Source organism: Oncorhynchus clarkii, chromosome 33 (assembly GCF_045791955.1).
Source record: "Oncorhynchus clarkii lewisi isolate Uvic-CL-2024 chromosome 33, UVic_Ocla_1.0, whole genome shotgun sequence".
NCBI lineage: Eukaryota > Metazoa > Chordata > Actinopteri > Salmoniformes > Salmonidae > Oncorhynchus > Oncorhynchus clarkii.
The window spans coordinates 11,524,943-11,547,119 of NC_092179.1; the positions used below are offsets into that span (position 1 = coordinate 11,524,943).

At 46.4% G+C, this 22,177-nt stretch overlaps 1 protein-coding gene across 4 annotated transcripts; it reads left to right on the forward strand.

The window, feature by feature from the left end:
* Nucleotides 1-2,171: 2,171 nt before the first annotated feature.
* LOC139393148 (zinc finger protein 800-like) lies at nucleotides 2,172-20,103 on the forward strand. Of its 4 annotated transcripts, XM_071141519.1 has the most exons (9): nucleotides 2,175-2,498; nucleotides 7,992-8,066; nucleotides 9,118-9,286; nucleotides 11,835-11,930; nucleotides 12,253-12,396; nucleotides 13,356-13,705; nucleotides 13,809-15,553; nucleotides 17,615-17,963; nucleotides 18,050-20,103. In XM_071141519.1, coding segments are annotated over exons 2-8 (2,556 nt in total). In that variant the 5' UTR covers nucleotides 2,175-2,498; nucleotides 7,992-8,015; the 3' UTR covers nucleotides 17,616-17,963; nucleotides 18,050-20,103. The 4 variants fall into 4 exon arrangements, with proteins under 4 accessions (XP_070997622.1, XP_070997620.1, XP_070997618.1 ...); XM_071141517.1 differs by lacking the exons at nucleotides 17,615-17,963; nucleotides 18,050-20,103 and having other exon boundaries at nucleotides 13,809-15,557; XM_071141518.1 differs by lacking the exons at nucleotides 17,615-17,963; nucleotides 18,050-20,103 and having other exon boundaries at nucleotides 2,268-2,498; nucleotides 7,981-8,066; nucleotides 13,809-15,557.
* The last annotated feature ends 2,074 nt before the right edge of the window (nucleotides 20,104-22,177 follow it).

Here is a 22,177-nt window from a genome sequence, read left to right on the forward strand (position 1 = left end):
CGGACATTTATTTTTACTTCTCTAATTATGTTGGTAACCAGTTTATAATAACAATAAGGCACCTCTGGGGTTTGTGGTAGATGGCCAATATACCACGGCTAAGGGCTGTATCCAGGCACTCCACATTGCGTCTTGTTAAGAACAGCCCTTGGCCATATACCACACCCCCTCATGTCATTATTGCTCAAATATACCATGGCTGTCAGCCAATCAGCATTCAGGGCTCGAACCACCGAGTTTATAGTGAATAATAGACGATCTTTGCGCAAATCTTCGTGGCATTCGGCCTAGAGTGCACTGTTTGCCATGTCCACATTTTTATTCAGCACGTGATTAGCTAAACGACACTTTCGACGTTCACGACAGATTGCGGTAACATAGCAACAAAATGCTGCAGCACCTGCGAGATGGCATTCCATGGAACCTATGAGTAGCCCCGTCTCTCCACCTATTCTAGCTCTTTCACTATTAAGCACACCAGAACATTTAATGCTGAAAATCATATTTTCCTTAATGAATTACCAAATGTTGTAGAAACTGTATTACATTTGAGCAACATTTTATTAATCCATATGGGTAAGCTATTTGGCAAGGTTGCTTTTATGCCAACATTCTACTTGGCTATCCATGAAAACAAAAATTAACAGACTGTGTGCCGGCAACCTGGACACAAGGGTAGACGTAACAGAGTAAAAGTACATCCGTAACACTCCAGTTAGTATGATATGTTACCTTTCATCAGTGGAGGTTGGTGGGGGGAGCTATAGGGGGAGGGGCTCATTGTAATGGCTGGAATGGAATTAATGGAATGGAGTCAAACGTGGCCATTACAATGACCCCGTCCTCCTCTAGTTCCTCCCGCCAGCCTCCACTGCATTTTATATAGAATGTATTAATTTGTGGATGTCCATCATCCCTTTCTTACAACATGTTACAAATTACAATTCATACAATATGTTATGAATTTGCTAAATGTATGATAATGTTACGAATACCAATTAGTTGTAGCTAATGTTAGCTAGGTGGCTAATGCTAAAGTTAGCTAGGTTAGCTAGGTGGCTAATGCTAACGTTAGCTAGGCTAGGGGTTAGGGTTGAGGTTAGGAGTTAGATTAAAGGGCTAAGGTTAGGGGAAAGGTTAGCTAACATGCTAAGTAGTAGAAAAGTAGCTAAAAAAGTAGCAAGTAGTTGCAAAGTTGCTAATCAGCTCAAATGCTAAAGTTGTCCTTGATGAGATTCAAACACACAACCTTTGGGTTGCTAGATTATCCAGTTATATGCCCACCCATCCACCCCGACCAACCACCCCATTATTTTTGCCTTGAGTAACCTTCTGTCTTATGTAACCAAACCAAACATAACATATCACACTAATTTGAGTGTCCCGGATTTAGGATTTACTATGTTATGTCTAGTCTATGAGACCAGGCTGGTGCCGATGCTGGACATGCGTTATTGCAACCAATATTAACATATCACGACAATTCATAATCTGCATTGACTAATTGTGGCTATGCTGTAGGACTAGTTATGCAATATGAAAATGTAGGCTTATCTAATAGGCTACTGGAATGTTCTAGACTAAACTTTTTTTTAATTAAATGAGATTATCAAAAGGGCTGCAGATGCTGCGTTCTTTAGGGGAAATCCTGTCTTCCTGTGTATCAAGGGAAATGTTGAAATATATAAACGTATCATTATTATAATATAGGCCTATCTTATCACTTATGAAAGTAATATATTTGATCCTTAATGAAACAAATGAATCACTGGATAGGCTACTCGTTCACTTCAACCCACAGGTGAACAATTGCAGGTTGCGTTTTGGTGGCAAGATAAATAACTTAGATTTATTGAAATAAATGTATTTTTTCTCAAAATTGTGGCTTTGTTCTGTTTGCCCTACTATTAAATAAACTCAAAACACATAAATTATAAATGGCCATGGTGCAACATTTCCAACAGTTCCAAATCATCCGTTTATTATTTTACATTCTGCGTTTAGCGTTTTACGACTTTTCCCAAGGAATAATGCACTTTTATCAACGACAAGAATGCGCAGAAGAGAACAAAACGACCTAACGTTTCGGTTTAATTTGTGTGTCCTGGATTCTGGAAAGCCTGTGCGCGCGCTTAGTAAATGGAGCACTAAAACGGCCTGAATTTGGCAACAGTGTTCCTCGATCACGAGGGGGGGGGGGGTCAACTATTCCTCTCCTACCCCCCAAAGTGCCAACGAGACTGGCATTTATAAAGAAAAGTAGAAGTGCTGCACCTTTGCGCAGCGGCCGCCTTTAGCTGAACGGTCCCCTCTGAGTGCACAAAGGCAGCTGCTGGAGGAACTGTTCAGTGCGAGAGACGAGCCGAGCGCTGAGAGGCGTAATAAACAACCCCCGGCTAGCTACAGACAGGGACGCGGACTCGAAGTCGCTCCCCGGCCCAAGCCCGTAGCTTTACTCCGTGAAAGCGGATTCCATCGTCAGGTTAAGACTTATACAGGTAAGAACTATTCTTAACACATTTATATTCGCCCTAAATGTCTCATCGAAGACCTGGAACGCGTTATGGAAGCGTAAAAGCCCTCGCCTTGGCTCCCCGAACGTGGTTGTTTTTGCAGAAAATGGCGTCATCGTTCTCTTGTTCTGCCTGTCCATGGAGGGGAGAGGAATTGGTTTCGGCGACTCAAACTCGCCCTTAAATAATATTTCTAGGGCCTCAAATACGATGATAGTTACAACTAGATGTATTTAGTCATATTTCATTGCTAAAATTAGATTTGTTGGTAAAAATCTAGTCGTTATAAAGACGCGCAAAGCCGGAAGGGTCACCGGTCTGTGCGCCAAGCTGCTTCTTGGAAAAGGTGGCACAGAGCCGCAAAGCGCAGCGTTTTACATTCGTAATATCGTCCACTCGGGAGAGTCTTTACAAAGCCAAATATCTGAGAGTGGTTTAGGGATTTCCCTAAGATGGTGATGGATGTGTTTATGTGAGTGTTGTACGTTCTCGTTGTATTTATTTTGTATGGGTTAGCCCGTTTTTACGCCGCACTCCCCTGCCATGCTGCAAAATGTAGAAGGGGCCTCTCTCTTTTACGGCTTGAAAGGTGCATTTTGTACTTGGCTTCTGCTTTGATCAAGTTAAGCTGGTCTTTTGTTGCTCAACATACTGGCGTTTTGAGGCTGACAACATAACCGTGTAAAGGAGATTTTCGGGGATAATGGGGCAATGCAAATCGTGCCATGAGAACGGTAAAATGCCCTGCGCGCTGGCTTCCAGATTGCCAGTGAGGACAGCCTGAATAAAATGGTCCTTTGGAACACCACGTAGTTAGCACAAAACTGGGAAAGTTCAGTGCTGCGCAGCGATATGCTGATATGTTGCACATATCTATGGAAGCCCATTCCCACAATGTCAACAGGCGGCCTACTATCTCAACATTTCGAGATACTATACACAGAAAATGAGAGATCCAATTGTTCAGATACTATCTCAATATGTTCAGATACTAATTCGAAATAGGCCTACATAAATCAACATTTTGAGATACTAAGTTGACATTTCGAGATAGATCCCTAGGCCTATATAGAATGATTCTTAGAAGAAAAAGTTGTATTTTACACATACACTGGATAGGTGCAGTGAAATGTTTTACAGGGTCAGCCATAGTAGTACAGCACCCCTGGCGCAAATGAGGGTTAAGTGCCTTGCTCAAGGGCACATATTTTTCATCTTGTCTGCTTGGGTGTTCAAACCAGCAAACTTTCAGGTACTGGTCCAAAGCTCTAACAGCTAGCCTTTGTGCTGTGTGAGGAGCACACTCCTCAGTGTGAGGAGCACAGAGTTTCTCCTGATCTGGTAGGCAAACCTAACTAGGTAAAACTCTGGACCCTAGTTGTAGGGTATGATCTGGTAATAAATCAACTGTAAAACAGTTTTATATGGGCTATGATGGGATAAAAAAAATGTCTAATCAGGTCATATGTTTTTATTTTATTTTTTACTTTGGGCCCTAGTGAGGATGAAACTATCAAAACACTGTCAAACTGCAGCAACCTTGTACTTGTTCAGATGAATTTATGTATTTTTTAAATGAACTAATGGGAAGTCCTTTACACAGATAGACACAACTGCAATTGGACAATAACACTAACAGGGTTGCATCATGTAGCCCTTTTCATGTGTAATTGAAAAGTTAATCACACATCACATTCCAATCAATCATTTTGAATTGAAAATGTCTAGGTAGCCTAGCCAGCTAAAGTTTGCATATTATAACCAAATGTGTGCTGTAGTGGTGGTTGTTATCAGTACCCACTGGGCACAGACGTCAATTCAACTTCTATTCCATGTTGGTTCGACGTCATTTCAACAATGTTGATTCGACCAGCGTGTGCCCAGTGGGTAGGCTACAGTTGCTCAGACTGAAGCACCGAGGAATTGTGCAAAAGTTGACAAATCATGAGGCAAATCTGTCTAAACAACAGTAGGCTACTTTGTCCCATCTTTTCAGTGCTTTTTTTGTGCACTATTTGTTATTAAACCAAATCAAAAGTGATAAGCAAATGCCAGCTGACCATTAGCTTGCTGGTGGCCCTGCTGTGTCGGTCTCTGCAACGTGGATAGATGGAAGTCGCCACACAATACAACAAATAAAGAAAAATGACCTATATATGTATGGTCTACCTCAAAATGTTGATGTAGGTATCTCTCAAAATGTTGAGATAGTAGACTTTAAAAAAATTGGTGGCGGGAATGGGCTTCCATATATATCGGCAGCTGCTGAAACCACCTGTGTTTTGCCACAATATTTTTTGGGCGAACCTTTTGTAAATACTTGGACTTTTGGAGAAAGGAGCACACAATACAGTATTCATGCAGCCCTTTATCCGGGCGCCCGTATGGTCTATGTATGAATGCAGTCCCAAGTTCCACTCTCTGGCTGCCCTGCCCTCCTCTCTCTCGTCAGCTGCATGCGTCCTAGCAGAACGTAGCCAAGTGCTGGCTACCATAGATCCACGTTTACCGAGGCCACTCGCTTTCCATGTCTCGTGTACACATCGTATAAGTCGCTGTGTCATTTCGCGCAGATTGTAATGTAATTGTGTTGATTGGGCCATCATATTCAAAACGTAACAATATCCAGACTGGCTACTGCACCCGTTCGCTCTCGGTGCACAATTTATTAAGTTGGGCTGGCGAGTTATGCAACGAATCCTAACATAATATGCTGGCTAGTGGCTATTGGCATCGCCACTTCTCCCAGCACGTGGGCGGGGGGGGGGGGTGTTATAGTTTTAAATGCGGGGTGAATAGTCATCCAGCCACACTGAATTAGATATGTCAAATTTGCAATTCACAAGTGGCATTTGCGTCACAGCCCGCGGCCCTCGCACGCCCATGGGATATGGAGTTGCTAATGGAGACTGCTACCCGCTGAAAGATAACTGTGAACCAAACGCCAACAATCAATGCGCGCTTGCTAGTGGAGACGAGTTGCAATTGGAGATGAAATTGAACAGTGTAGGCATCGTTTTATGGTATTTTATTTTACGGAATGGCAAAATTTCTTCCCCCTTTGCGTGGAATGCGTAAGGGGATGGTGGCTGGCAGGCTCACAGGGACTTTTGTTAGTCAGCGAGGGCAGTTCACTTCGTCCTTCATGTTTGACGAGACCCATTGTGGAGTCGCTGGTGTCGATATCTCGCGACTTCTCAAAATATGGGTATAATTTTCCACAGTATGGTAAACGTACATTTTGTTCGACCGTAAAGCCCTTACGAATAGCGCACACATAAAATTGTAGATAATGAATCATAAAAATAAGGCATCCTTTCTGATTAAAGCGGGGGAAACGCTGTACCATTTCTGGTTTCGTCCCGAGTGGGGCGTATTGTCCAACTGAACGCTTGGTTTTGTTATTGCGCCCCGTTGGGCACTGCGCATGTTAGTTACACTTGTCTCGGGTGATTTTCTGCTTTCAAACAAAAAGTAGTATTTTATTTTCTCGACTTTAATCAAAATCACCTGAATGCATTTTAATTGGACCGTTTTTAGCATGTGGAGATATTTAGGTAATGTTGGGTTATGTGGGTTATGATTTTAAAGTATATGCCTCTACAGTGCCCACTTTAGAAACGGATTTCTAGCCCATTTTAAGAAGACTAGCCGAGGGCAAGAGAAAGTATGCCTATATAATGCTATTATGATGTATATTTTTGGTCAAATTCTTCTTCAGATGAATTAAAACGACCAGGAGAGGGTTGCCTAACAACTGAATGTAAACATCCCAAGGCCGGCCTATTGTTATGGTCAGATAGGGTTTAGATTGAGGAAGTTGAGAATAATAATAATAAGGGCAGACCTGCGTTATGATGTACTGGTGGTCTGTCTAGTGGGTGTGATTATGAGGGCAGCAGCCAGTCTCCATGTGAGGTTATGGCGTCTCACACGGGTTACAACGTGAACAGAGGCGTCCGTTCTTTATTCCAGCACTTATACACTCATCCCTTTACACACAGAAATAATTGCTGTGAACTTTTCCCATAATTTCTTCATTCAATTATGTTCACTGCCTTGCTGCAGCAGTCTCCTGCAGGTGTGGGTTCAGTACTTTCACATCAGTGTACATCTTATCAGGCGACGTTAAAGGGGCAATCTGCAGTTCAAATAAATAACACATCAATGACCCCCGCCACGTATTCGGTAAATAGCTTAGGGATATGTGACCACTCTTAAAATCATAAACAGAGCTATGGGTCCAAGGACTGACCGTCCATGAGAACAACATTTGTTTGTAGTTTTAACCATGTTTTGAATCTATACCGTGTTTGTCTACAAAACATTGTTAACTAGCAAAGGAGTAAAACAAGCGTATATTTCTGATGGGGTAAGACAATTCAGCCAACTAAGGTCATGAGGTCATTGAGTTATATTCTTCAAGAATCAATGGGACATTTGTATGTCATGAATTTAAAAGCAAAAAAAAATAAATAATGATGTAGCAATCACAGATTTCCCGTTTTAAATTTTAAATGACTCTCTGGTGAGTTTGTTCTGGTAGCAGTGTCTGTCTCTACAGGCCCACTGATAAATACACACTTCATCATATTACCTGAGTAGGAACAACTACTTCTGGCTCTGTCTCCATGGAAACGCCCGCGCGTGTTACCAAGTCTTCGCCACCAGGTCACCTCTCTGATGATAGCTGCATGTTTTCTGATTGAGCCTCACGACTTTGGATTGACTCCAGTGATACCCGTCCGTCCGGTCTGATGCTGTCAGAGAGCATTACCGCTGAGCTCTTCATTGAACATGCTCTTGTATTTCTCCCCGCTCTGAGACGGCGATGACCATCTTCCTCCTAATGCATTAGGCTATAGGTTTGGAAGAATGGAAATCTGAAAACCTAGTTTTGATCAAATCGGTGCAAATTGAGGACCGGTATACCGACTTAACCAAAACATTTGCAAAGTGCCTTACGGTAACCTAAAGTGAGTCAGCAAGCACTAGCGCGGCGACCAGGAAAAACTACCTGGAAGGGAGTTAGAGAGGAACCAGGCTCGGGACAGGGGGGGTTGACTCTTTAGGCGGTAGTGCTAGAATCACTTTGACATGACTTCCAAAACATGGAGTTTGTACCACGTATTGACCACCAGACAGTTCCAGTCAGAGACGGTACCGTTAATCAACTTCACAGTGCATTGAAAATATAGTGTGTGTGTGTGTGTGTGTGTGGGGGGTGTGTATATGGTTTGGGCAGTTTCTGATAGAGACACACACACACACTCTTTACTTGGAATAATACATGAAGACTTGGAAGTGTGCCGACAGTCAGGCAGGTGGATGTGATGGATGGAACTGCACTAGCCTGGGGCCACCACTAGAGGGGGGCTTTACCTCTGTTTTCACCTCTGTGACGGCATCGAAACATGGTTTGGCGATGATGGTGAAACACGCACACTGAAACATGGGCTCATTCCAGTGTTGTTGCAGGTGTTTGGGTAGAGGGAGAGCAGCATGGTGAAGGCCAAATCCGCTCCGAGGAAGACCTCTCAGCAACACATGAAGGTAGAGACAAGACAGTCCCGTCCCCCCCGTATATATCCTACCAGTACACAGTCCTCTACTCCTCCCTGTTTCCAGCCCACTCTGTCTTTTCCTTTTCACAGCGTCTGTCATGCAGCAGTTGAATACAGACAGTCATCCTCACTGTTTACTCATCAATCAGTGAGAGAGATGACAAGTTCTCGCTCTCTCTCCTCAGACTTACAGTGCCTTCAGAGGTGAGAGGGAGAAGCCAAGGGTTAGTGTGGAGTCCCTTATCTCTGACAGCCTAGTGTGTGTGTGTGTTAGCTGGGTGTGCTGGGAAACATCTCCATCACCCTGGAGAGAGAAAGAAAGACAGACAAGGCAAGAGTCTCACCCAGCCAGTAGTGGAACCACCACCCGCCCTTATCAGACCCAACCAAACAATGCCACGTGACACCGCAGGTGTCGAGATCAGCAACAGCACTGCTGATCAAATAGCGTTTGGCATAATGAGTCATTAGGTATCTTTACTCAGACCAATTATGCAGCTATAGAGGCGGTTCCGTAGTGCCGTGTACAGTATTTCTGTGTCTCTCCTATATAAGTAGGGTTCTCCCATAACACTTATAGCGCTGGTGTTACACAGGCTAGTAGAGAGTGTCTGTAGAGAGTGTAGTAGAGAGTGTCTGTAGATGTACAGGTAACCGCCAAAGTAAAGGAAACACCAACATAATGTGTCTTATTAGGGCATTGGGACACCACGAGCAACCAGAACAGCTTTAAACCCCCTGTGCTCCTCTGAGACCTCTCTTTCAATGTCACTGAGATCTCTTCTTCTAGTCATGGTAGTTAAAATAATGGGCAACTAGTCATTTTTATACATCGCCGTAGGCAAGATGGGATGTTAATTGCTTAATTAACTCAGGAGCCACACCTGTGTTGAATTACCCGTACCTCTTTTTCCAACTCTGCACCCCACGCCCTCTGTCCCTGTGTTTCCCTGACCATCGTATAGCCCAGGAATGTCTGTGAGGTTTAAAAGGTAAACTTCACCATTCTCTCTCTCTATCTCTGTCTGTCTATGTATCAGAGTTCCAGCAGGATGGAGGTGGAGATGGAGGAGATCCCCCAGGACGAGCCCCAACCTGAGCGCCATGTTACCAGAGACCAGTGCTGCCAGACAGACGAGCCACAGCCCAGCAGCCCTAACCCAATGACTGACCTTAACCCTGGCCCCGACGCAGCCCCCAGGACACCGGGTAAGACTGCCCGCTTGTCTACACCAACCTACCGTTAGTTTGATTGATGTCCTTCAAACACACTGCGGAGCACTAGATACAATATATTTATTCAGTCATTGTTGGCCAGTCTGTCCTGACTGAGGAGACTGGGAGAGTGGCTGGGGAGAGGGGCTGAGGAGACTGGAAGAGGAGAGTGACAGAGGAGAGTGACAGAGGAGAGTGACAGAGGAGAGGGACCGAGGAGCGTGACAGAGGAGAGTGACAGAGGAGAGGGACCGAGGGGAGAGGAGAGGGACCGAGGCCGGAGAGAGGAGAGGGACCGAGGCCGGAGAGAGGAGAGGGACAGGAGAGGGACCGAGGCCGGAGAGAGGAGAGGAGAGGGACCGAGGCCGGAGAGAGGGGCCGGGGAGGAGAGGGACCGAGGCCGGAGAGAGGGGCCGGGGAGGAGGGGAGGAGAGGGGCCGGAGAGAGGGACCGGGGAGGAGAGGGACCGAGGCCGGAGAGAGGGGCCGGGGAGGAGAGGGACCGAGGCCGGAGAGAGGGGCCGGGGAGAGGAGAGGAGAGGGACCGAGGCCGGGGAGAGGAGAGGGGCCGGGGAGAGGAGAGGGGCCGGGGAGAGGAGAGGGGCCGGGGAGAGGAGAGGGGCCGAGGCCGGGGAGAGGAGAAGGGCCGGGGAGAGGAGAGGGCCGGAGAGAGGAGAGGGACCGAGGCCGGAGAGAGGAGAGAGGCCGGGGAGAGGAGAGGGACCGAGGCCGGGGAGAGGAGAGGGGCCGGGAGAGAGGGAGAGGCCGGAGGGACCGAGGCCGGAGAGAGGAGAGGGGCCGGGGAGAGGAGAGGAGAGGGACCGAGGCCGGAGAGAGGCCGGGGAGAGGAGAGGGGCCGGGGAGAGGAGAGGGGCCGGGGAGAGGAGAGGGAGAGGAGAGTGACAAAATAAGTATTTTTTTTGGTTCATGAACTACAGTAAATGAAGTGTATTTGTACTACACAGAAACACATAATTATACATGTACATTTCATTCTCTTCATGGTGATGTATCCTAGGTACATAAAGGTAGAAATATGCAATATCTTCCTTTTCATATTTGGGTACACTGGCTATTATTTTAATGCACTCCGACCCCAAACAAATATAAAATTAGGTTGGACCGGACCAAATCTGAAACAATAGACATCTATCTTTCCCAAGTTTGGACATCAAAGTACAACACAGTACAGCTCAGAACAGTAGAGTATAGTTCATTCAGTACAGTACATTAGTTTGGTCTGGTCCAGACTTGACCAAATCTGAATAATCATGGACGTAAATTGGGCCGAATGAAGGCCGGTCGGGACCGGACCAAAAATCAACATCCGTGGACGTTGAAATTAAAGCCGATCCGCAACGTTTCAAAAGAAACAACATCCGTGGACGTTGAAATTAAAGCCGATCCGGAACGTTTCAAAAGAAACAACATCCGTGGACGTTGAAATCAAGGCCGATCCGGAACGTTTCAAAAGAAACAACATCTGTGGACATTGAAATCAAGGCCACCAAATGTCAACTACTTTTCAATGTCTATGGACATCCGGTGTTGAAACAAAAATAGACTCTTAGCTTTCATTTGACACTCGCTCCTATTGACCTCTCATGTTGGTGCTCGTGGCTCCTTTTACATGGAAATGCCCTACAGCAGTATGGCTGAAGCCTGTCCAGATCCTTCACGTCAGATGAAGGGGAGGAGAAGAGGAGAGGAAGATATGCTGGAGTATTGACGTGCAGCCGGAGACAGAGGTGAAGCCTCAGTCCAGGGCCCAATCCCAGATGGACCCCTATGTACTTGTGGAGATCTGAGAGGATTTGACAGGTGTAAGCAATGTGGCAATAACTTCCACCTTGCCCTCTGATATTTTAGGTGGAAGTTTCACCATATTTCTTAGGGGTCCATTTGGGATTGGAGAGAGAGACCCCACTAACTGTAGCGAACATGTGAAATATCTGTTGCATCAACTGTCTGTCTGTTGCATAAAACTCACACACACACACACACGCATATTTCCTGTTTGTCCTACTCTAGCGGGGCGGAAGGGGTGAACTGGGGTGTATTCATTACGGAAACCGTTAAGAACCAAACGGATGCAAACGGAGCAAAACTGGGAGGGACCTAACCGAATTATTCCCATAGGGACTCGTTTACATTTTCCACTTGGAGTAAACGCAACAGACGAAACGTTTTGCAACAGAATGGGCGTAATGATTACTGCCGTGTTTGCTGTGTCGGCGCGTCTGATTGGTCGCCATCTGACCCCGGGCTGTAGGGGGGGTGAGATTAAACCAGTGCCCCCCCCCCCCACACACACACTCTGACTCTCATTGACACACACGTTGCACCCACCACTGTCATTTGTATAGGGGCTGCCACCACTTCTATACTTATATGCCCAGGATCTTGCAGCAAACCCATCCTAGTCACTTCCTATAGGAAATAGCCACTCTCTATACACACACACACACACACACACACACACACACACACTCCATGGCTGGGGGCAGAGTGAAGTGTTGTATTGAAGTGTGTGACCTCTGCAGGGTACTGCGTGGAGCCAGGTGACCCTCCTCTGTTGCAGCAGCAGCTCCAGACCTCCAAGTCTGGCATCCAGCAGATCACAGAGGTCTTCCGCTCAGGTAACATCTAGTCGTGCTACTCCGACTGCACCGAGGTCTTTTAATCAGGAATCACAACACAGTCGTACATTTTGTTATGAAACATGGCCCAAGTGCAACACCTAGCTCCTACTCTTTCAATGTTTGCACATCTGAAGAAAAATAGTGATCGCTCGTCCAGCAAACCAAATCTATTTAATCACACCTATCATATTCCTTCCGATATGCAAACATCGAAGGGTTTTAGGCTCTAGGAGTTAATGATGGCCCAGTCCTATTTGTCCTGTCTGTCTGTCTCCGCCAGCGCTCCCTAACACTGCCCCCTGGTGTCGTGTATGTGTAGGTACTGCCCAGCTGAAGCACATGCTGCTGAATGAGGTGGACACCATCTTTGAGTGTAAGACATGTCGCAGCTTGTTTCGGGGCCTGCCCAACCTCATCACCCACAAAGAGTACTACTGCCTCACCAGACTGTCCAAGCCGGACGGTACGTGACTACATCTCTCTAAGACTCTCTCTCGCTCTCTTGTTCTCTTTCTGTCTCTCTCCCTCTTTGTCAATGCTTGTCTCCCACTTAATGCCTATGCTTGTCTCTTTTATTCTGTCACTCACTCACTCACTCACTCACGGTCTTCGTTGGTCTACACTCACTCTCTCTCTCCATGTCTCTCTACATGTCTCTCACTCTCTCTCTCTCTACATGTCTCTCCCTCTAATCTCTCTCTCTCTCCATGTCTCTCTCTCCATGTCTCTCTCTCCATGTCTCTCTCTCCATGTCTCTCTCTACATGTCTCTCTCTCCCTCTAATGCCTCTCTTTACATGACTCTCTCCATGTCGCTCTCTCTCTCCATGTCTTTGTCTCTTTCCATGTCTCTCTCCCTGTCTCTCCATGTCTTTGTCTCTCTCCCTGTCTCTCCATGTCTCTGTCTCTCTCCATGTCTCTGTCTCTCCCTAATGTAGTTGGTCCCTTTCTCTCCTGTCCTCCTATACTCTAACTAAATTTTCTTTCATGCTCCAGCCTCTGTCTTTGATCCAGCCTCATTAGCCACTACTCTTCCATTCTCTATGACTTCTGTCTATATCTAGAAATACCAGTCATCTAGAAAATCCTCTTGTTATCTCATCTGTGTATTGAACTATAACGACAACAAAGACCATGTCTGTGAAAACACAAAGATACATTCAATTGCTATTTAATGATATGGTTGAAACGTGGTTGCTGTTGCCACAATGTGCTCATTACATATCTTATTTAGAAACAGAAAAAATAGTGTGTTTTTGTTTCTCCCTTTGGCAAGTTTAAAAATGTTCCTTCTGTCGGAATGTTCCTTAGTGTTGTGACGTATCTAGGCTCAAAACACATCACGTTTGGGAGCAAATATTGGTGTCTGGTTGAAAACGTTCTTTTCCTAATGCCTTTCTCTTCCTCCTCCCTGACCTCTTAGATCCAGCGGGCGAGGGTGACAAGCAGAGCGGGGCCATGAAGGACCTCCTGGAGGCCATCTACCCCAGGAAGGACCGGCCGGACTACGTGATGCGCCTGGAGCCAATCCAGACCTCCAATAACGCTGTGTTCCAGTTCATGTCCTCAGAGGAGGAGCTGGCCCACTTCCCCCGGGCTCCACACACCCCTGGAGGGACCCACACACACAGTCCTGAGCCCTGGGGGGAGCAGGGAGGGACGCCGGAGAATGGACAGACAGGAGAGGGGGATGAGAGGAGGAGGAGTGACCAGGAGGAGGAGGAGGGAGGAGAGGAGGCGGCGCAGCCCGAGGAGGAGGGGTCTACGAGCGGGGTGGGTACATACAGGAGAAAGGTTGCAAGCAGACACACGCTCGCACACACACACACACACCAACGCTCACTGTAATACTCTCCCTCTGTCTCTCTCCCCCTAGGTGGAGGACGTTACCATCTCGTGCTGCCTGTGTGGTAAGGACTTCAACTCTCGCCGCAGCATCCGCCGCCACTGTCGCAAGATGCACCAGACCAAGTTAGAGGAGCTCCGGAAGTTCACCGAGACGCGCACCGTTCCCATCAGCCTCCTCTCCATGGTCAAAGGTCGGTCCCGCCCCTTGCACACGCCCAGCGGCAAGTCCTGCCCCGTCTGCTTCAAGTCCTTCGCCACCAAGGCCAACGTGCGGCGCCATTTTGACGAGGTGCACCGCGGCCTGCGCCGGGACACCATCACGCCGGACATAGCCACGCGCCCCGGCCAGCCGCTGTCCCTGGAGGCCACGCCTCCCCGCAAGAGCGCCAACTCCTCACCCACGAGAGGTCACACCCCAAAGAGCGGAGGAGCCGCGGCTGCTACCACCCCTCAGCCCCCCAAAAGCTCAACCGCGGCGCCCCCTGCCCCTTCTCTCCTGGCATCGGCCCTGTACAACCTGGCCTCCTGCCGCTGTCTGCTCTGCAAGAGGAAGTACAGCTCCCAGGTCATGTTAAAGAGACACATGCGCATCGTCCACAAGATCTACAATCTCAAGAACCTCAAGAACGTTAGCTCCGTCTCCATGACCACGGCCGCAACCACATCCACGGCGACCAACAAAAACAACAGCAGCAAAACAGCGACCAACACTGACAGCAGCCCTAGCAACAGAACCCCTATCAACAGCCTGAGCGTGAAGGAGGAGGCGGTGGAACCCTGGGACGACCCTGACTCCAGCCCCGCCTCGACGCCAGGCGACACGGACAGGAAGGGCGTCGCCGTGGCAACCAAGGCAGGTCAAAAGATCAAAGAGGAAGAGGGTGACGGCAGCCCCAAGACATGGACTCGTTCCACGTCCATCAACAGCACCGGTGGTACTAGTAGCGGGACTCTTGGGAGACCCCCTCAGAAGCTCTCGGTGGGGTTCGACTTCAAGCAGCTGTTCTGCAAGCTGTGCAAACGTCAGTTCAGCTCGCGCCAGAACCTCACCAAGCACATCGAGCTGCACACGGACGGCACGGACATCTTCATCAAGTTCTACCGCTGCCCGCTCTGCCGCTACGAGTCCCGGCGCAAGCGCGACGTCCTGCGCCACGTGACGGTGGTGCACAAGAAGTCGACGGGCTACCTGGCCAAGATCGTGCCCAAGCTGGAGTCGCGTGCGGTCAAGCGGCCGGCTGAGGTGGTCCTCAACTCTGCCCCCAATGCCAACAACAACAAGAGAGGAGGAACAACGGTCAAGGAGGAGGTAAACGGGTGCCACTCGGCCCCCTCCCCCCCTACGCCCCCAGTCACACGCAAACAGGAGCTCCTCAACTCCTCCTCCTACCCAGTCACACGTAAACAGGACCTCCTCTCCTCCTCCACTCCGGTCACTCGCAACCAGGAGAGACAGGAGAGGCAGCAGGAGGCCCAAACCGGGTCACCTGTCTCCCGTAAGAACGACAAACAACACCCCGACACCCCCGCCCCGACGCCCCTCCACACGCGTCGCCATGACGCCCACCAGGAGAGCAGCAGCAGTAGCACAGAGGTGCGTGTCACCAAGAACTTCTCGCTCCACGCGTGTGACGTGTGCGGCCGGGCCTTTGCCAAGAAACTCTACCTGGAGTCCCATAAGAGGAGCCACCGGAACGCCACGCCACCGGTCAGCACGCCGCCCAGCGGCGCCAGGGCTAAGGGGGTCAGCACTCGGTCCAAGGCACTGCTCTGGTGAGCCTCACTACACATATGGTTGTCTTTGTCGATATCTTGTTGTTGAGAGGAAGTGGCGTGTGAAATGGGTTGTTATGAGGGAGGGAGGGGGGGGGGCGGACTAATAGAGATGGAGCCAGGAGAGTGGGGTTGGGGCGATATTACATCTATTGACGATGATAGACAGCCTATTTGAACTTGGTTTAGCCTATTTGAACTTGACTGGGGGGTGCACAGCAGGGCACCACACGGAGTGACCTACCGAGTAATATCCTATATAGCCTAGTTCAATATGTTATAGAGTGGGGAAGTCCTCCAAATATTGTTTCTCTCTGTCTCTCTCTCTCTCCGTCTCTTTTGCCCTCAGAACAGCCTCAATTCGTCAGGGTATGGGCTCGACAATGTGTCGAAAGCATTCTACAGGGATGCTGGCTCATCTCGACTCCACAGTTGTGTCAAGTTGGCTGGTTGTCCTTTGGCACCTGCTACCCTACCCCTGTTCAAAGCCATATGTTGTCTTGCCCATTCACCCTCTGAATCCTTCTTTAACCTGTCTCCTCCCCTTCATCGACACTGATCGAAGTCACCCAGATTCATGGAAAGAGCAGGTGTTCTTAATGTTTTGTACACATTACATGACAGCTAGTCTTTATCTATCTTGTTGTTTCTTTTGGCTGTATTCCCGTCTCTCTCCATTTCGACAGGCTCTGCATATTACTTTGGGCTCTGCTACGCTTTTATCTCAAAGTTGTTTGAATAGCCTAAAAACGTAAGTAGCCGGGGTAATAATGAGGGAGAACAAATATCAATATAGCCAATAGAGAAATGGAATGACGAGTTGAATCGAGCTTAAGCTAACGGAGGAAGAAATAATTTGTGCGACGCAGAGAAATCCCTCCGACGCCAATCCTCCTGCTCGTTGAAGGTATGAACCGTAGGCGATTTCCCAAATGTTCCAAACAGCCTACTTTAATATTGTTGGTTCGATCTCTCAGGTCAGTGAATGGAAGTGGGAGTCTATAGGCAAGGGCTATTCTTGGTCACAGCTTTATGAGAGATCGAACCAACAATATTAAAGAGAGGAGGACGTGCCAAATTAAGCTGATGTTATCCTGGTCCGAGGAGGACCGACTTTCCTTCTTTTCCTGTCTCGTTATTTAGAACCTAATTACGGCACGACAGCCTGATCAGTTGACCGTCACTGTGCCCCATCATGTGCGCGCCACACAGACACGGGCAAACCCATTCCATGCCAAAAGCTCCACCAGACAATAATATTAGAAAATATTTTCCCCCGCTCAGCCTCTGCCCGGGCTTTCCGCAACATCATCTTACGTCATGATTCGTCCAGTTGTAGCATGTGATTTCGCGCTATAGCCCAACGGGGGATTTTTAGTGTTCTTTAGGGGGGTGGGGGGTTTTGTCCAATAGGGGGCGATACCATCGTATATCACAATGTTTTATGAGTGCAGATGTCCTCAAGCTTCCTCCTCTCTTCACTCACTCTGTCTAGTAAAATATGGATTGTGTAGCCAGGCCCAGATATAAGACCGAATCCGTCCTCCAGGTTTACTCCCCCGGGGCTCTGTGTGGTCTGTCTGAGGATGAGCCTCTTTAGCTGTGATTAAACTAACCCCACCACTGTGTGTGTGTAGCTCAGTGTTAGTCACAGTGGGGTGTCAGGAGACCACAGAGAGGGGAAGAACATTCTCTTTTTAACACATTACACATCATTGAAACCCTTTGGTCAGTCTGCTACGACACACACACACACACACAGGCTGATTCAGGTGTCACGTCTCTTCCAGAGAGTTGAACTTGTTTTCTCCCCCGGACGACTGTAGGTTTCAATCAATGGGAGCGAGCACAGACACCTGATTAAAAGTGTGTGTGTGTGTGTGAGAGTGTCCAGACAGACAGTTGATTAGTGTGTTAGTGTTTATGTCTGGGAGGAGGCTGGTCCTTGGGGTAGTGATGTTACAGCAGCGCAGAGGAGAGAGAACAGAAACCGTGTTTAAACTGTCTCTAATTGACTGGCGAGCGCCTTCTAACAGCTGCTGTTCTCTCTCTCTCTCTCAGATCCCCAGTCTCGTCTCACTCCTGGTTCTTGGGAGCCTCCATCCTGAGGAGAGACTTAACAGATGAAGGAGCACCGCTAACGATGATGAAGAAAGTAGCTGGGCTGAGAAAGTGGTGCAAGCGAAACCGAGAGAGGGAGGAGAAGGGGTGAAAGAAGGAGAGACTTCACATCTAAGGGACCAAAAGTATTGCTGGAACCCCGCACTAGAAGGAGGGATGGGAGCCAACGTGATGCCAGAGGAGTGGAGTCAGTGGACACTCAAGGAGCCATCTGCGGAGGCACTGATGCTATCACACTGCTGTGTGTAGGTTACCATCACTGTATGTACATGTAGATCCATATATATATATATATATATATATATATATATATATATATATATATATATATATATATATATATATATATATATATATCTATATATACACACACACACACACCTGAACCTGGTCTAGACTTGAGCCTGTATAAACCTTAGGGGTGGGGAGAGAAGAGGGCAGGGTTGGGAGCGCTCTTAGCACACCATAGATATCCCATATCTGACCAGTAGATGGTGCTCCAGTTCTGCTTTATAGGATTAGACTTTAAGGTAGGGCTCTCCACCCCTGTTTCCGGAGAGCTACCCTCCTGTATGTTTTCACGCCAAACCCAGTGATGTCTTACCTGATTCATCTTATCAACTAGCTAATTATTAGAATCAGGTGTGCTAGATTAGGGTTGGGGTGAAAAACCTACAGGACGGGTTGGAGAGACCTCCCCATGTGTATGCTGTGAAGTTGGCCCAGCCAGAGCCAGCAGTAGTGATGTTAGTGGTTTATTTCCCCAGCTCATAGTAAGCTATCCATCCAACGGGAAAGACTCCATATTAACTCAGTTCATCCAGATAGGCTTGAGTTTTTCTGGCATTCCAAGAGATATAATTTGGGTGATTATCTGACAGAGAAAGACAAGTAGATAGCTGACCAGCGATACTCTGGCACATTGAAGAGACGGTGACCATTTGATTGATTGATTGAGTGGCTATGACTTCTGACTTTTTTTTTTCTTGCTAATTGGACTTTTGACCAATCAGATCAGCTCTGAAAAAGCTCTGATAGACAATTCTCATGAAACTGAAAATGAATTAAAGTGTAATTTTTCACGGAATTTCCTCTTGAATCACTGAGATTAGGATCTGTGCTTATCTATTTCAGAATTATTCAACTTTTTTTATCAGATATTATGCATTTTACTAGCCTTTTCACAAAACTCTCATTACCGTAACAGTTTTCAAAGTCCCAAAAAGTGATATATATTTCTAATATTTGTTAATATTGCTCCCCTAATGACAAGGCCTGAGTTAAACATCACACTGAAGATGTAAATATTTTCAAATTAAATTGTTCAGTTATTCTAAAATTAAATCAGACTTTCCAATTTCAGCACTTTAGCTGATTCGGTAGTTACGGTAATGAAACCCGTCCTCAGACAGACACTGTGTTTGTATGTAATAAATATTATAGTTTAATGTAAACTCCAACTACTAATCCATTTTTATGATTTATGGACAAATGTATGATATATGTACAGCAAAAAAAAATTGTGTTAGGTTTTCTAAAGAGAACATTTATAATCACCCGAGAATTTAATCCGGACACATTTCGGAAATGAGAATTTGGGGTGAAAATGTACAAAATTCAGGGAAAATGTTACCTTCCCAATAACTAGATATCTTAGTCCTCAGAATGATAGTTAATTTTTGCAGATGCATCATGGTTTTGTAGCTCAATTTGCTACAGCCTTTTTAAAAAAATGGTTTCATGAAAATCACGATGTGAAAAGATCCGATTGGTCAAAAAAACAATTAGTGAGGAGGGGGAAAAAATCTGAATTATGTCTTGTTCAGTCAGAAAGCCATGGCACAGTAGAAAAGAAACAGACCAAATTGTATTTTTCTAACGGAAACGCTTGTTAAAATATCATATGGATGGTATAAACAATAGATATATTGGCAGATGTATAGGTGATGTATAGTTTTTGTTTCAATCTCCCTGAAAAGTAGATATATTGTATAGCCTACAGTTGGTTGCATATGCTCCAGTATCTCTGAATAGTGAGAGATTTTGTTTTCCTCTATTTGTTCAAAGCACTGAAGAATCTGTTACGTTCAGACTCTCACTCATACGACTGTGTCAAAACCAGATGGTGAAATGACGTAGGGAGTTTTCTTTAAAGGAGAAGATGTGTGTTTTTGGCGGCACATCTGTGACCGAGCAGAAGGGAAATTAAGTGATTTTCCTTTTCATGACTGACTTTCCTTACCGGTCCTCTACATTCAGATATAAAAGAGTGGAGACATTTTTCCAGGCCTACTAGCTGACCTGAAGCACCTCTGTAGGATAAGGAGAAGAGTAGATCAGTTAGGTTTTCTGTTGAAAATAACATAACCCATTAATCCATCCGGAAGAAATCAACTGTTACCCCAATAATAAACAGCCCAAAAGGAAAATGTGTTCTTGTGTTTTTATTTTGTAGTTGTGAAATTGACATTTCCTGCCCCAGTATTTCAGCAAGAATCAATTGAGATAATCAAACCCTCAGCATTTGTCAGGAAAGCTGTGAATGAACTATTCAGTTCATGGTTATTCCATTTGAACTAGTTATAGCCCCCCCCCCCCTGTCTCAAACCCAGGCCATATTGTGCAGCGTTGCTTGTCATGGGGCCTACACACACAGACACACACCTCATTAATTCATTATGGCGGCGTTATGATACTGATGGTTTTTTAGAAATGATGGCCTCTGCGGTTGTGGCTAGCACATCTCCATCTAGTTGTCGCGTCAGGGACAACTGTAGAATTTAGCTAAGCCTAACCCTTTTCCTAACCTTGACCTAATTCTCCTGCTACATTAGTAACCTGCTACATTAGTTCTCCTAACATACTTTAAGTCCATAGCTGAACTCCATCTAGCCACAATCGTAGAAGCCACCAATTCAGAGAAAGTAGGCTATACCAGGGGTTAAATTGGTTCAGGTTCTGCCAGGACCTATGATCCAAATGAGAGCCAGGCGGAGCTGAGACACAGTACCTTTTTTATATTTATTATCTATGTCATTTTTCTCAGCCAACGACACGAGTAAGCAACAGCAAAATCATACAACCCCATATTATAATAGTTTGCCTATTCAATTGGTCAGCTTTTGCATTCTATGTGAAAAATAATATTCCTCTCGGTGCTTTCAAATTGCAGGTGGCGCCTTCAACATTCTTAATGCAGTCGTGGAAAAACACCTTTTGAAAGTAATTAATGGTCACTCTTAAAAGAGGAAGATCATAGGGCATTCTAGTGGTGAACTGCACCATTTTAGAAGTTGTTAACAGTGGCATGGTTTCTAGGTCCCTGCTATCTGGGATCCGTGGGACGTTCATACCAATTGAAGTACCATACCATTTGAAATAGTTAATACAGTTCCTTCAGAAAGTATTCAGTATTTTTTCCACATTTGTTACATTACAGCCATATTCTAAAATTGATTAAATATATTTTTTCCCTCATCAATCTACACACAATAACCCATAATGACAAAGCAAAAACAGATTTATTTAATTTTTTGCAAATTTATTAGAAATAAAAAACAGAAATACTTTATTTACATAATTATTCAGACACTTTGCCGAAACTGAGCAATCGGGGGAGAAGGGCCTTAGTTAGTTAGGGAGGTGACCAAGAACCCAATGTTCACTCTGACAGAGCTCCAGAGTTCCTCTGTGGAGATGGGAGAACCTTCCAGAAGGACAACCATCTCTCCAGCACTCCACCAATCAGGCTTTTATGATAGAGTGGCCAGACGGAAGTCACTCCTCAGTAAAAGGCACATGACAGCCTGCTTGGAGTTTGCTAAAAGGCACCTAAAGGACTCTCAGACCATGAGAAACAAGATTCTCTGGTGTGATGAAACCAAGATAGAACTCTTTGGCCTGAATGTCAAGCGTCACTTCTGAAGGAAACCTGGCACCATCCCTACAGTGAAGCATGGTGGTGGCAGCATAATGCTGTGGGGATGTTTTTCTGCAGTAGGAACTGGGAGACTAGTCAGGATTGAGGGAAAGATGAACGGAGAAAAGTACAGAGATCCTTGATGAAAACCTGCTCCAGCACGCTCAGGACCTCAGACTGGGGTGAAGATTAATCCTCCAACAGGACAACGACCCTAAGCACACAGCCAAGACAACGCAGGTGTGTCTTTGGGACAAGTCTCTGAATGCACTGTATATGGGTTAGTGTTAGGTAGGGGTTAGGGTTAGCGTTAGGTAAGGTTAGGGGTGAGGGTTAGCATTGGGTTAGGGTTATGGTTAGTGTTGGGTAGGGGTTAGGGTTAGCATTTGGTTAGGGTTAGCATTGGGTTAGGTTAGGGGTTAGCGTTAGGTAGAGGTAGGGATTAGGGTTAGTGTTAGGTAGGGGTTAGGTAGGGGTTAGGGTTAGTGTTAGGTCAGGGTTAGCGTTGGGTAGGGGTTAGGGTTAGTGTTAGGTAAGGTTAGGTTAGGGTTTAGGGTTAGCATTAGGTTAGGGATTAGGGTTAG

Excerpts from the sequence above, each read along its gene's own strand:
- LOC139393148 (XM_071141517.1), top strand. The coding sequence starts at position 8,016 with ATGGTGAAGGCCAAATCCGCTCCGAGGAAGACCTCTCAGCAACACATG. Across the intron at positions 9,287-11,834 it reads CGCAGCCCCCAGGACACCGG|GGTACTGCGTGGAGCCAGGT; the intron begins GTAAGACTGCCC and ends TGACCTCTGCAG. Across the intron at positions 11,931-12,252 it reads CACAGAGGTCTTCCGCTCAG|GTACTGCCCAGCTGAAGCAC; the intron begins GTAACATCTAGT and ends GTGTATGTGTAG.